At 42.3% G+C, this 12005-nt stretch overlaps 1 protein-coding gene across 2 annotated transcripts in view; it reads right to left on the bottom strand.

Moving 5' to 3' along the window:
• Window positions 1–12005, bottom strand: part of agap3 (ArfGAP with GTPase domain, ankyrin repeat and PH domain 3) — a 320528-nt gene that overhangs the window by 52026 nt on the left and 256497 nt on the right. For both annotated transcript variants that reach the window (XM_029642909.2, XM_029642908.2), the window contains exon 12: window positions 4163–4336. In XM_029642909.2, the coding sequence (XP_029498769.1) occupies window positions 4163–4336 (174 nt within the window). The remainder of the gene's footprint in view (window positions 1–4162; window positions 4337–12005) is intronic.

Here is a 12005-nt window from a genome sequence, read left to right as displayed (position 1 = left end):
CATAATCTAGTGTTGACTCATCTGAAGTGCACCTCAATTCAAAGCTATCCATATCTGATGGATCGCATCAGATTTCCCATAATAAAACCTAGGAGTAGATGCCACCAACTGGCTCTCTGTTTAAAATGGAGGCACTGTAGCTCACAGTTGTGAGCCGCTCAGCGAGTTCACTTTGGCATTATTAGCTACTGGTTATGAGGTGCTGTCGGGAGCTAGAGAGCGAGAGCGAGGTAGCGAGGGGCGGGAATGAAGCATGTTGAGGATCAGGAGTCTCTCTCTCCTCTCAGCTGAGTGCCATATAGCCTCTCCCAGCCTCTCCTCCTGGGCATGCAGGTACTGTGGAATAGGTATCAGGGCTAACCTATGATTACAGTGTATTACACTCCCACCGGGGAAATTACCGTTTAAACATGCTGCATGATGAAGACTGTGCGCGAGACAAAGAGGGAGCTAATAGCTCCATCGCAGCACCGAACTGCTAACAGCTTTCTGGCCCTTCCGCAAACCGGCAGCCTTCTCACAATGATAATGAATGAGAACGAGAGAGAGAGACACAGAGACAGAATGAGAGAGAGAGTTTTTAATTTAATTTCTAAATGCGTAATTCAAGAGGCTCTGGGTATGGGAGCACTGTGATTTCACCGGCTAGGCCACTTGACACCGCAGCAGCTCACTGCCTGTCCTCAATCAACGGCATCGGCTGCAATTAATGGCAAAAATTAGAAACAATCACCGTCTCCCCCTTATTATCCTCAATTAGAGTGCACTAATCAAGGCCTGATCACGCTCTGCTGCTCTCTCCAAACTAAATGTCAAACTTCATTATGGACCCGGCGTGGAAATCAAACTCCCCATGTACCACGCTCTCCAGTACACGACGGGAGGGCAGAGCAGAGTAGAGTTCCAGCAATACAGCAGAACACCCTGAGGTACAGAACAGGCTGGTCCTGCCTTCACTCACTGCCTCTGTGATGAAATACCTTCACTGGAGAAACATACTCTGATGGTGTATATACCTACAGGTAACTGCCAGAATAATGGAAACACTTCAGTAAATGAGGGGCACAGTATATTGAAAGCAGGTGCTTCCACACAGGTGTGGTTCCTGAGTTAATTAAGTAATCATGCTTAGGGTCATGTATAAAAATGCTGGGCAGGCCATTATTTTAGCTATGCCCCCATAGGATGACAATGCCCCCATCGACAGGGCACAAGTGGTCACTGAATGGTTTGATGAGCATGAAAATTATGTAAACCATGTCCGTCTCAGTCGCCAGATCTCAACAATAATTGAACACTTATTGGAGATTCTGGAGCAGGTTGGAGTTTTTTGTCAAGAATCTTGTTCTGGAGGCAGCTCTGCAGTGGTCATTAGCTGCCACGGCCACAAAGTCAACCTAACCTTAACCTCACTGCTAACCCTAAAGCCTAACCCTAAGCAAATGTTTGTTTTCATGAATTTTTACAATATAGCAATTGCAGCTGGCCTATCTAAGGGGAAATCACTCAGTTCTGCCTCCAGGAGAAGACTTATGACAATAAACGTCAACCTGCGATTCTGGAGCGGCGGTTTGAGAGAGCGTTTTCCACCACTATCATCAAAACACCAAATTATGAAATTTGTCATGGAAGAATGGTTTCGCATCCCTACAATACAGTTCCAGACACTTGTAGAATCTATGCCAAGGTGCATTGAAGCTGTTCAGACATGTGGTGGCCCAGCACCCTACTAAAACACTATGTTGGTATTTCCTTTATTTTGGCAGTGACCTGTTTATATACTATAAAAAACACTTTTCAAACCCTCAGACTTGGTCAAAATGTTTGTCTGCTCCCCAGTTAGCAGGATACTGCATACTACAACAAAACTTTAACTGGGGGTCACTCACTTTGGCATTGACGGAGTTATATTGCCATTTGTAAAAATGTCACAGTGCTTAGGTGCCTGTCAAGTCTGTTTTTAATTCAGGTGTAAAGGATGAAGTATATAAAGGAAAGACCGTTTCTAAACACAGCTTCTTGTGTGGGCCCAGATTAAGAGTGGCCTGCGAAGCAATAGACAAAATGGGGCTGAGATTTAATCAAAAGGCTACGTTCAATATTCAAGAGATGTAGCTAGCTCCCCCTGCATCTCCCTCAATAGGTTTACAAATGAGGACATTCTTTAAATAATATGGAAATGGTTACCTGGACTAAGATGCATTTTATTCTTCAGCATATCATCAATCTGCTATTTTTTGTATTTTTCTTCTAAGAAGAACCATGTTTTATGTTAACCTGCAACCTTGACGAAGGATAATGGAGTGATTGGGGCTCTGGGTTGACGTCTACTCAAATGGTAAAACATTCTGAATGAACGGTGGACCTTCCTCCTATTGATTATTGAAGGTTCCATTAGAATGAAAGATAAAGAGGTCACAATTCAATCAACTGTTATGTTGTTACCTTCAAAACACTGCAGTCACATATCACATTGAATGAGTATTCTGCTGTACATTTTAATTGAGATTCGCTATTTGTAGGGCAGGGAGGCATATCAATGAATGCAATACTCAAAGAACACATTGAAGTCTACTTGTTTTCAAATGATAAAGCCCTTCTGAATCGCCCAAATGTAGTGTCAGTATACAATATTGGTAATGCAAGAATGGAACAAAGTAACATATTTACCATTTGACATGACTTCTCGAATATCTATCATTCTCAGCTCATTTGGCTCATTTGTGGTTACCTTAAACAGAACCATGGATATAATTGAAGAAAACTGAGTAATGGAGGGAATTTAAAATCTGGTCGAGGAGAAGAAAGGATGGTGGCTAATGAGCTATGCTAATATGAAGTCAAGTCTTCTCAGTTTACCAAACAAGGAAATAGATTTTAGCTCGCTGTTTAGTAAGTAGCGTATCGGTAGAGTGGGATGACAGCACAGTGATTTGGAATACACACACACATACATTGACCACACACACATGGCTCACTCCTGAACAACATATATAAGACATGTAGCCTAGAGTACACACAAATGTGAAAACGTAAACACACAAGCCTGTATACAGGTACACACGCACACACACAAACAATTATTTGAGAGGACCCCACCACACTCTCTCCTCTAAGTAATTCTGCTTTGGGCGTGCTGCTGATGGGAGAGTAGAGGGGTAGGGGGTTATGATAGAAGTGCCTGCCTGCGTCCAGGCAGAATTGATCGTTTGGCAGTTGCAAATGAGAGACGGGGCTTGTCTGTGGAACCATGAGGCTGTGCGCACGGCACAGCGTTGGACTCCAGCAGTGCTCGAAAAGAGCGCTCTTTAAACTGCCGGGGCCCCTGGGAGCCGATGGGGAGGGGGCCGCCGCCGCCACAGTGCTAATGAGAACTAGCAGAGTGCAAACATGCATGGAAATGACTGTTATTCTGTTGATGTGCATTTAAGTGCTTTTTTACTGCCAACCACAAAGAGAGGGGAAATAACTGGTGATGAATGGTACCCCCGAAAAGCATTAATTTTCCTATTGCGGAGAGAGTGAGGGGGGAGAGGAGCCAACACGCACAGCAAATGTATTATTTTACTTCACTCAAGTGCGCTGGCAAGTCTCTGTGATGGGGTGGGAGGGAAGCGGAGTTAGGGTGCTGGGATGGCAAATAACCTTCACTCACTTCCTCTCCACCATCATCTTTCGCTTCTGTAAGATAACAGTAGGCGAAAAGGTCACAGCGATCAAAAGCCTGATTACCTCATTATGAAAACGATCTTTGTTCTATTCCACCTCTTCACCAATAACAGGGTCCTATTCATTAGGCACCAAATGGAAGAAAACGGACTGAAAAAAGGAGGGACTACCTGAACTTTTCCAATAAGAAACACTTGTTTTCCTCTGCAAAAGGTTTTGCTACAGTGTGCCGTAATGAATACGAACGGCTATTGCACCTCCACTGATATGACTGTACCAGGTCTGTTCTGGACGCTGTCTACTGTTCATTGTGTCGTGTGTCACCATCTCGCTACATCTATTTCAATGACATCGAGTGGCTGAGACTTCATTGAGTAAATAGTGGGAGTGGAGTTGTGGAAGAAGGAGTAGGAAAGATGGAGTAAAAAAGCAGGAAGAAGAAAAGGTGGAGGGATGAGGAAGAGGACATGGGAGGTGTGGTCGTCAGTCTCACCGGTCCCGGTGCTTGCACTGGTGTTGATGACAGCCTCGTTCCATTGGTCAGCGCTGGACACAGAGAAGGAGCGTTGGTGCATGCCGTCTTTACTGCCCCCGAAGCCCACCAGATTTCCCCCGCCGACCGAATGCTCTGACTGGAGGGACGTACTACTGTTAGAGTGGGGCGCACCTGGAGAGAGAGAGAAAGAGAGAGAGAGAGAGAGAGAGAGAGAGAGAGAGAGAGAGAGAGGGAGAGAAAGAGAGAGAGAGGGAGAGAAAGAAAGGGAGAGAGAGGGGGTGTCATGCATCATCATCTCATGTACCTGTACAAAGAGGTGCATTTCACTGAGGTTACAATCTCTTTTGCAAATCCAATTGTATGTTGCATCAAACAAGCCATATTTGTTAATAACAAGTTTTGCAGTTCTCTTTCTGTTTTTTTTTTAAATTTTATCTGTACGAGAACAGACATTATAGTAAAGTTGCACAATGCTGCCGGCCCCTTTCTTGTGTTTATCTCTCTGTGTTACATGTGTAAACCCTCCATCCCTTCCCTGCCTTCCCCCATCTCCCCCTCTCCCTCCGCCTGTCTCTAATTAGCCCTTAATTAACAAGATACACTCTGATCGCTAATTATCTCGCCTCATCCTTTTGACTGCCACATCCATCTCTCCCGCCGTCGGCAGGCGGCAGGCCCCCTCTCTCTCCCCGACTTCCAATCAGGCAAACCACGGACATCTCTTTGCCTGTCTGCCTGCCTCCATTTACTAATTCATGGGCTAGGCAGCACTGTGTGGGGTCCTTCCCTCCTGTTCCTGTCTGGACAGCCACACAACACAACAGATACTGACTTGACTTCTTCTAGTACAGTGTGCTAATATAAGAATATATATGTATTTTCATCCAATGAAATTAGTCTATGATAATTATTTTATTTTAACCAAAACTTTATTTATCCACCATTCCCTGTACAAAATCACAATCAAATGTAACTAAATAAGTCATTCATGGTTGATTCTGAGTCAAATGATATACATGGTATTTATCAGTAAATCAACAGACTTATAAGATCAAGTATGGGTTTTTATTGTCAGAGCTGCAATAGAGAATAGAGAATACATGCCTACTATAAAGTTACCCATGAGCATTTGTTACCACACATTAAGCCCAACTAGAGACAATAGAGTGGATGAGTCATCTCTGAAATGTAACAAGATGCTCTACTCCTTAGGTTGTAGTAAAAACAAAACTATATTATCATTTCTGCTGGGTATTCTCCAAGATATGATAGACTAGACTAGAAGCAATAATTGAGCACCAGTTTTATATAACTTAATCTACTGATAGCAAAGACTGCTCTGAAAGGGTAGCAGTCAAACACTTTGTTTTGGTAAAAGTCACATAATATGTATTGTGTTACTTGTAACACATCAAGGTCTTTTGTTAACAATTATGAGACGTAAAAAATATATATTATTCAGATTGAGGTTTAACAACAATAACAGTAGCTAGATATAATATACTGTGTGCTGTGTGTAAAGTAAACCAAGCGCCGCGGCGCTCTTGTTAGGGTAAGACGTCCTTCTCATTAGCGAGAGTAATAAGTGTATCAAATTCACATAATCATGTCTAATTGGTATCAGTAATTATCTTGTTGGGCCCGGGAATATTAATCTTCAGGTCCCAGAGGGGAAGGAGCGGGATCGCAGATAGAGAGGAGAGGGAAAGAGAGAGAGAGAACCATGCAGGGGAGTGCTGACTGAATTTGCATCCCCAAACCAGGGCATTGGAGAGAGGGGAGAGATGATGTGATGAAGAATCATGGTGGAAAGATGCAGTAAATTTGAACAAAATCCCTCACATGTGTGTTTAATCATTGTTGATGGGGGGGACGACAATTTTGGAGTCATTTTGAGTGAGTTACTGACTGATGGCATGAGCTGGCATATTTGAAAATCCTAAAATTAAGTGAGTTTATTTGTAAATGTTATATATATATATATGGATGATCTATATGGATGATTCATCAAATTGAAAAATAAAAAAATATCACTTCTCTAAGATAAGTGGTAATACTAGTGAATATAATATTACTGCTTCGCATTATTTAATGTATTTCAATGCAACGATTACATTCAATATTTCAATACCTCAATTAATTTAGACAACTTGCTCAACATAAAATCACTGCTACTAAAGTTCTAATAATAACTCAACTGAGCCTCAACGCCAACTTTAAAACAGAAGTGAGAATCAGAAGTGAAACATTTTCTGACCAAAATGCATCAAATACACCAGTGACAAATTCTGACTTTCACACTGCACACTAGCATCCAAGATAGTACAATGATCCATCAAGTTATATCTAAAGTTAAATCAGAAGAGAAAGACAACATTTACAAGCTTCGATATTTTGACAAGATACTCGTCTAATATTCGAATACTATTTCTATGGGGCAGATAGAGAACATTCTCCCCTGATGCGACCAGCTGATTATAGCTCCGGTGTAATTACATTATACGCTGCTTTATGCAGAAGTGGTCTAGGTCTGCTCTGTGGGGACTAATTGATGGATCCATGTTTAATTCATTAATCATTAGCATCACATCTGACAATTAGGCATGATTGTTACTTGAAATTTTAAATATGAATCCATATAGGGTTTGTGTATTTATTTAGCTATTAATTTTCCCCCTTTCGGACAGCCAAGAGTCAAACTACTTGTTGGGATATGTTGGTGTGCCTTGTACCATCAGGTACATACAGTGGGGCAAGATAGTATTTAGTCAGCCACCAATTGTGCAAGTTCTCCCACTTAACAAGATGAGAGAGGCCTGTAATGTTCATCATAGGTACACTTCAACTATGACAGACAAAATGAGGGTAAAAAATCCAGAAAATCACATTGTAGGATTATTAATTTATTTATTTGCAAATTATGGTGGAAAATAAATATTTGGTCACCTACAAACAAGCAAGATTTCTGGCTCTCACAGACCTGTAACTTCTTCTTTAAGAGGCTCCTCTGTCCTCATTACCTCATTACCTGTATTAATGGCACCTGTTTGAACTTTTTATCAAACAGTCACACTCCAAACTCCACTATGGCCAAGACCAAAGAGCTGTCAAAGGACACCAGAAACAAAATTGTAGACCTGCACCAGGCTGGAAAGACTGAATCTGCAATAGGTAAGCAGCTTGGTTTGAAAAAAATCAACTTTTAGAGCAATTATTAGGAAATGGAAGACATACAAGACCACTGATAATCTCCCTCGATCTGGGGCTCCACGCAAGATCTCACCCCGTGGGGTCAAAATGATCACAAGAACGGTGAACAAAAATCCCAGAACCACACAGGGGGGGACCTAGTGAATGACCTGCAGAGAGCTGGGACCAAAGTAACAAAGCCAGGGACTCAAATCCTGCAGTGCCAGATGTGTCCCCCTGCTTAAGCCAGTACATGTCCAGGCCCATCTGAAGTTTACTAGAGAATATTTGGATGATCCAGAAGAAGATTGGGAGAATGTCATATGGCCAGATGAAACCAAAATATAACTTTTTGGTAAAACCTCAACTCGTCGTGTTTGGAGGACAAAGAATGCTGAGTTGCATCCAAAGAACACCATACCTACTGTGAAGCATGGGGGTGGAAACATCATGCTTTGGGGCTGTTTTCTGCAAAGGGACCAGGACGACTGATCAGTGTAAAGGAAAGAATGAATGGTGCCATGTATCGTGAGATTTTGAGTGAAAACATCCTTCCATCAGCAAGGGCATTGAAGATGAAACGTGGCTGGGTCTTTCAGCATGACAATGATCCCAAACACACCGCCCGGGCAACGAAGGAGTGGCTTCGTAAGAAGCATTTCAAGGTCCTGGAGTGGCCTAGCCAGTCTCCAGATCTCAACCCCATAGACAATCTTTGGAGGGAGTTGAAAGTCCGTGTTGCCCAGCAACAGCCCCAAAACATCACTGCTCTAGAGGAGATCTGCATGGAGGAATGGGCCAAAATACCAGCAACAGTTTGTGAAAACCTTGTGATGACTTACAGAAAACGTTTGACCTCTGTCATTGCCAACAAAGTGTATATAACAAAGTATTGAGATAAACTTTGTTATTGACCAAATACTTATTTTCCACCATAATTTGCAAATAAATTCATTAAAAATCCTACAATGTGATTTTCTGGATTTTTTTTCTCTCATTTTGTCTGTCATAGTTGAAGTGTATCTATGATGAAAATTACAGGCCTCTCTCATCTTTTTAAGTGGGAGAACTTGCACATTTGGTGGCTGAATAAATACTTTTTTGCCCCACTGTATACCATCAGTGAACCCTAAAGCAACGCAACAGTTAAAAGATCTACTGAAAATATCAACATCTTAGTGTCACAGCCATTAAAAGAAGAGGACCAAGGTGCAGCGTGATGAGTGTACATTTTCTTTTTATTAGAAAAATTACGCCGAACAAAACAATAAACACTACAAAAAACAAACAGTGAAGCTAAAGGCTATGTGCCCTAAAAAAAGTCAACTTCCCACAAAGACAGTTGGAAAAAAGGGCTACCTAAGTATGGTTCTCAATCAGAGACAACAATAGACAGCTGTCCCTGATTGAGAACCCTACCCGGCCAAAACATAGAAATACAAATAATAGAATATAGAATTACCCACCCCAAATCACACCCTGACCAAACCAAATAGAGACATAAAAAGGATCTCTAAGGTCAGGGCGTGACACTTCGCAAAGTTACAGCGCCTTCAGAAAGTATTCACAACCCTTGACATTTTCGACATTTTGTTGTGTTACAAAGTTGGATTCAAATTTTTTGTCAACGATCTACAAAAAATATTGTAATGTCGTAGTGTAAGAAAAATTTGAATATTTGTCAAACAAATTGGAAAAATAAAACACTAATATATCTTGATTAGATAAGTATTAAACTCCTTGAGTCAATACATACAGTTGTGAGTCTTTCTGGGGATGTCTCTAAGAGCTTTGCACACCTGGATTGTACAATATTTGCACATTATTCTTTAAAAAATTCTTCAAACTCTGGCAAGTTGGTTGTTGATCATTGCTAGACAGCCATTTTCAAGTCTTGTCATAGATTTACATGCAGATTTAAGTCAGAACCTTAACTAGGGCACTCAGGAACATTCAATGTCATCTTAGTAAGCAACTCCAGTGTATATTTGGCCTTGTGTTTTAGGTTATTGTCAAGTTGAAAAGTGAATTTGTCTACCAGTGTCTGTTGGAAAGCAGATAGAACCAGGTTTTACTCTAGGATTTTGTGTGTGCTTAGCTCTACTCCATATATTTTTTACATTTTTACCCATCTACCAATAGGTGCCCTTCTTTGCGTGGCATTGGAAAACCTCCCTGGTCTCTGTGGTTGAATCTGTGTTTGAAATTCACTGTTCGACTCAGGAAGCTTACAGATAAATCATGCTAAACATTATACTATCCATGCTACTTATTACGTGACTTGTTTAGCAAATGTTTACTCCTGAACTTATTTAGGCTTGCCATAACGAAGGGGTTGAATAATTATTGACTCAAGACATTTCACCTTTTCATTTTTAAATCATTTGTAAAAATGTCTACAAATGTAATTCCACTTTGACATTATGGAGTATTGTGTGTAGGCCAGTGACTAAACATCTCAATTTAATCCATTTTAAATTCAGGCTGTAACGAAAGGTGGAAGAAGTCAAGGAGTGTGAATACTTATCTATTCAACTGGCTAGTCACTTAGGCTGAATTTACACAAGGTACTGTAGACATACTGTCATTACAAAAAACAAACTACTGTAAAAAGAAGAAACTTGGTCTCAAAATAAAACCATAATTTCACTTTCTGTGATAATTTGGGAATTTATATTGGCAGTTCCACCTGCATGTTAATAGACATGTCCAAAAGCTCTACCGCAATCATGTACGCCTATATCTGCATTTAAACATTTATATAATTATGTTCATTTGACAAATATAACTAAGTGTGTGGGAGAGAGAGTAAAGGAGTGTTTTCCATGCTAAGCAGCAGCAGCGGGGCTGGCTCTGGCTGGGGCTGTAATCTAAGTAGAAGGGATGGATTAGTGGGTAGCTACAGAACGGCGGTAGCAGTAACGTCATCTTGCCTCTCATTTCTCTTTGGGCCGGCGCGGCCAGGCGTACCGTCAGAGGACTGATGAGCCGTGAAGCAGAGGCCTGACCCCACTGTGGAGTTGTTGCCATTATGTACAAGTATCAGGATAATGAGGCATTAATGCTAATGTGGGGGATGGAAGGAGGGAAGGGGGAAAGGAGGAAGGAGGGAAGTAGGAAAGGAGGGAAGGGGGAAAAGAGCACATCCTCTGTGTCTGGAGGAGGGAAGGGGGGTAATGGGGGAAGGAGGGAAGGGGGTAATGGGGGAAGGAGGAAAGGAGGGAAGGAGGAAAGGAGCACATCATCTGTGTCTGGAGCCGTGTAATCCACCACCACTATTATCACTATCACTACTGCCTAATGCCGCCCGCCACCCCTGAAAGCTTCCCCCCACACTCCCCTCTGTGGCTCAGCCATGTCATCTAATCCTCCCCCCTCATCCAGCCGCCTCCTCGTCAGGAGCCATTAGACAGTCACCACACCCACACATCAGGCCCCGGCACTGGGCTGGTGGCCACTGAGACAGAGGCATAACCTAATGGTGGTCAGTGAGTCAGTGCCCAGTGGTTGGACTGTATGTATGCAGCCCAGAGCAAGATGAAGACTCACTGGTTTACAATGTAAGAGGGAGGTACTGTGCAGCACAGTCAACCCCCCCCCCCCATACGATTGATTAAAACTGATGGGCCACATTAATACTTTAATACAATGTATCTGTCGTGGGTAAAATGGTTCCGCTGAACACTCAGACAGAGGAGAAGGAATTAGGCCTGAACACGTTTTTACTCATGGACACATGTGTTTATTCATTTAGTCTTTGTCTCCATCTCTCTCTCTTCTCCTCTCCATCTTCTTCCCCTCTCTCTCTCTTCCTCCTGTGATTCTAAAGGTCTTTAGATCCAGGTAGTGAATGGATTACCAAAGGCAAAGACAGGGTTGTGATTCAGACACCATGAATGACAAATTACTCCTTTGTTCCCTTCATCAATTGCATGCCTAATGAAATCAAACTCACTCCGATCGCATCATCAGGAGAGGGTGCTCCAACGGGAGAAGACCTGCCCTGATTTGTAACCTTTCTCTCCTAATTGGAGATGAACTAAAATCGCCCTCGTATTGTTCCCCTCCCAGACGCAAAAAAAATAGTGAGAATCGGTAGTGAGTTGTCTCAACAGCATCCTTTACTAGCTCTGTATTTACAACAGAGTTAAACAATATTTCTTTAAAAACAAAAAACAGCATTTGGCCTCTTTTTCAGGGCCCCATAACCACTCCTCTCCCCATCACCCCTCTCTCTTTCCTTCCTCCTACAGATTCAGACACCTCTGCTCTCTTCTCCCTCCTCCTGAAGGTTAATTGTTTATGAGTTGGAAGTTGGAACGTGACTTCCACCCCCTGTCCTTCACTCTGTAAACTCATAAATCTTCTCAGGCATTTGAATAATTAACCTCTTGAGTAGGGTCCTGATGGTCAAATCTTGGCCAGGATCAACAAAATAAGTAAGGGCTGGGCCACAAGTGGTCCCTACTGGCCAGTCTGTCTATTCCACTACTGCACAATCCAATTAGCTACAACCATGGCAGGAGGTAACAGACACTGCTCCTCGGCCGATGGAGGACGCCCTCATTACCCCACTCCCCTCTATCCCTCTCCCCACATCACCCCCGTCTGGGGACCACGCTGCTAATTAGTAATAATTACTCTTAGTAAT

The sequence above is a fragment of the Oncorhynchus nerka genome, linkage group LG9b, assembly GCF_034236695.1.
Source record: "Oncorhynchus nerka isolate Pitt River linkage group LG9b, Oner_Uvic_2.0, whole genome shotgun sequence".
NCBI classification, from domain to species: Eukaryota; Metazoa; Chordata; class Actinopteri; order Salmoniformes; family Salmonidae; genus Oncorhynchus; species Oncorhynchus nerka.
The sequence above is the reverse complement of the archived record's forward strand: the minus strand, read 5'-3'. Positions and strand labels throughout refer to the sequence as shown.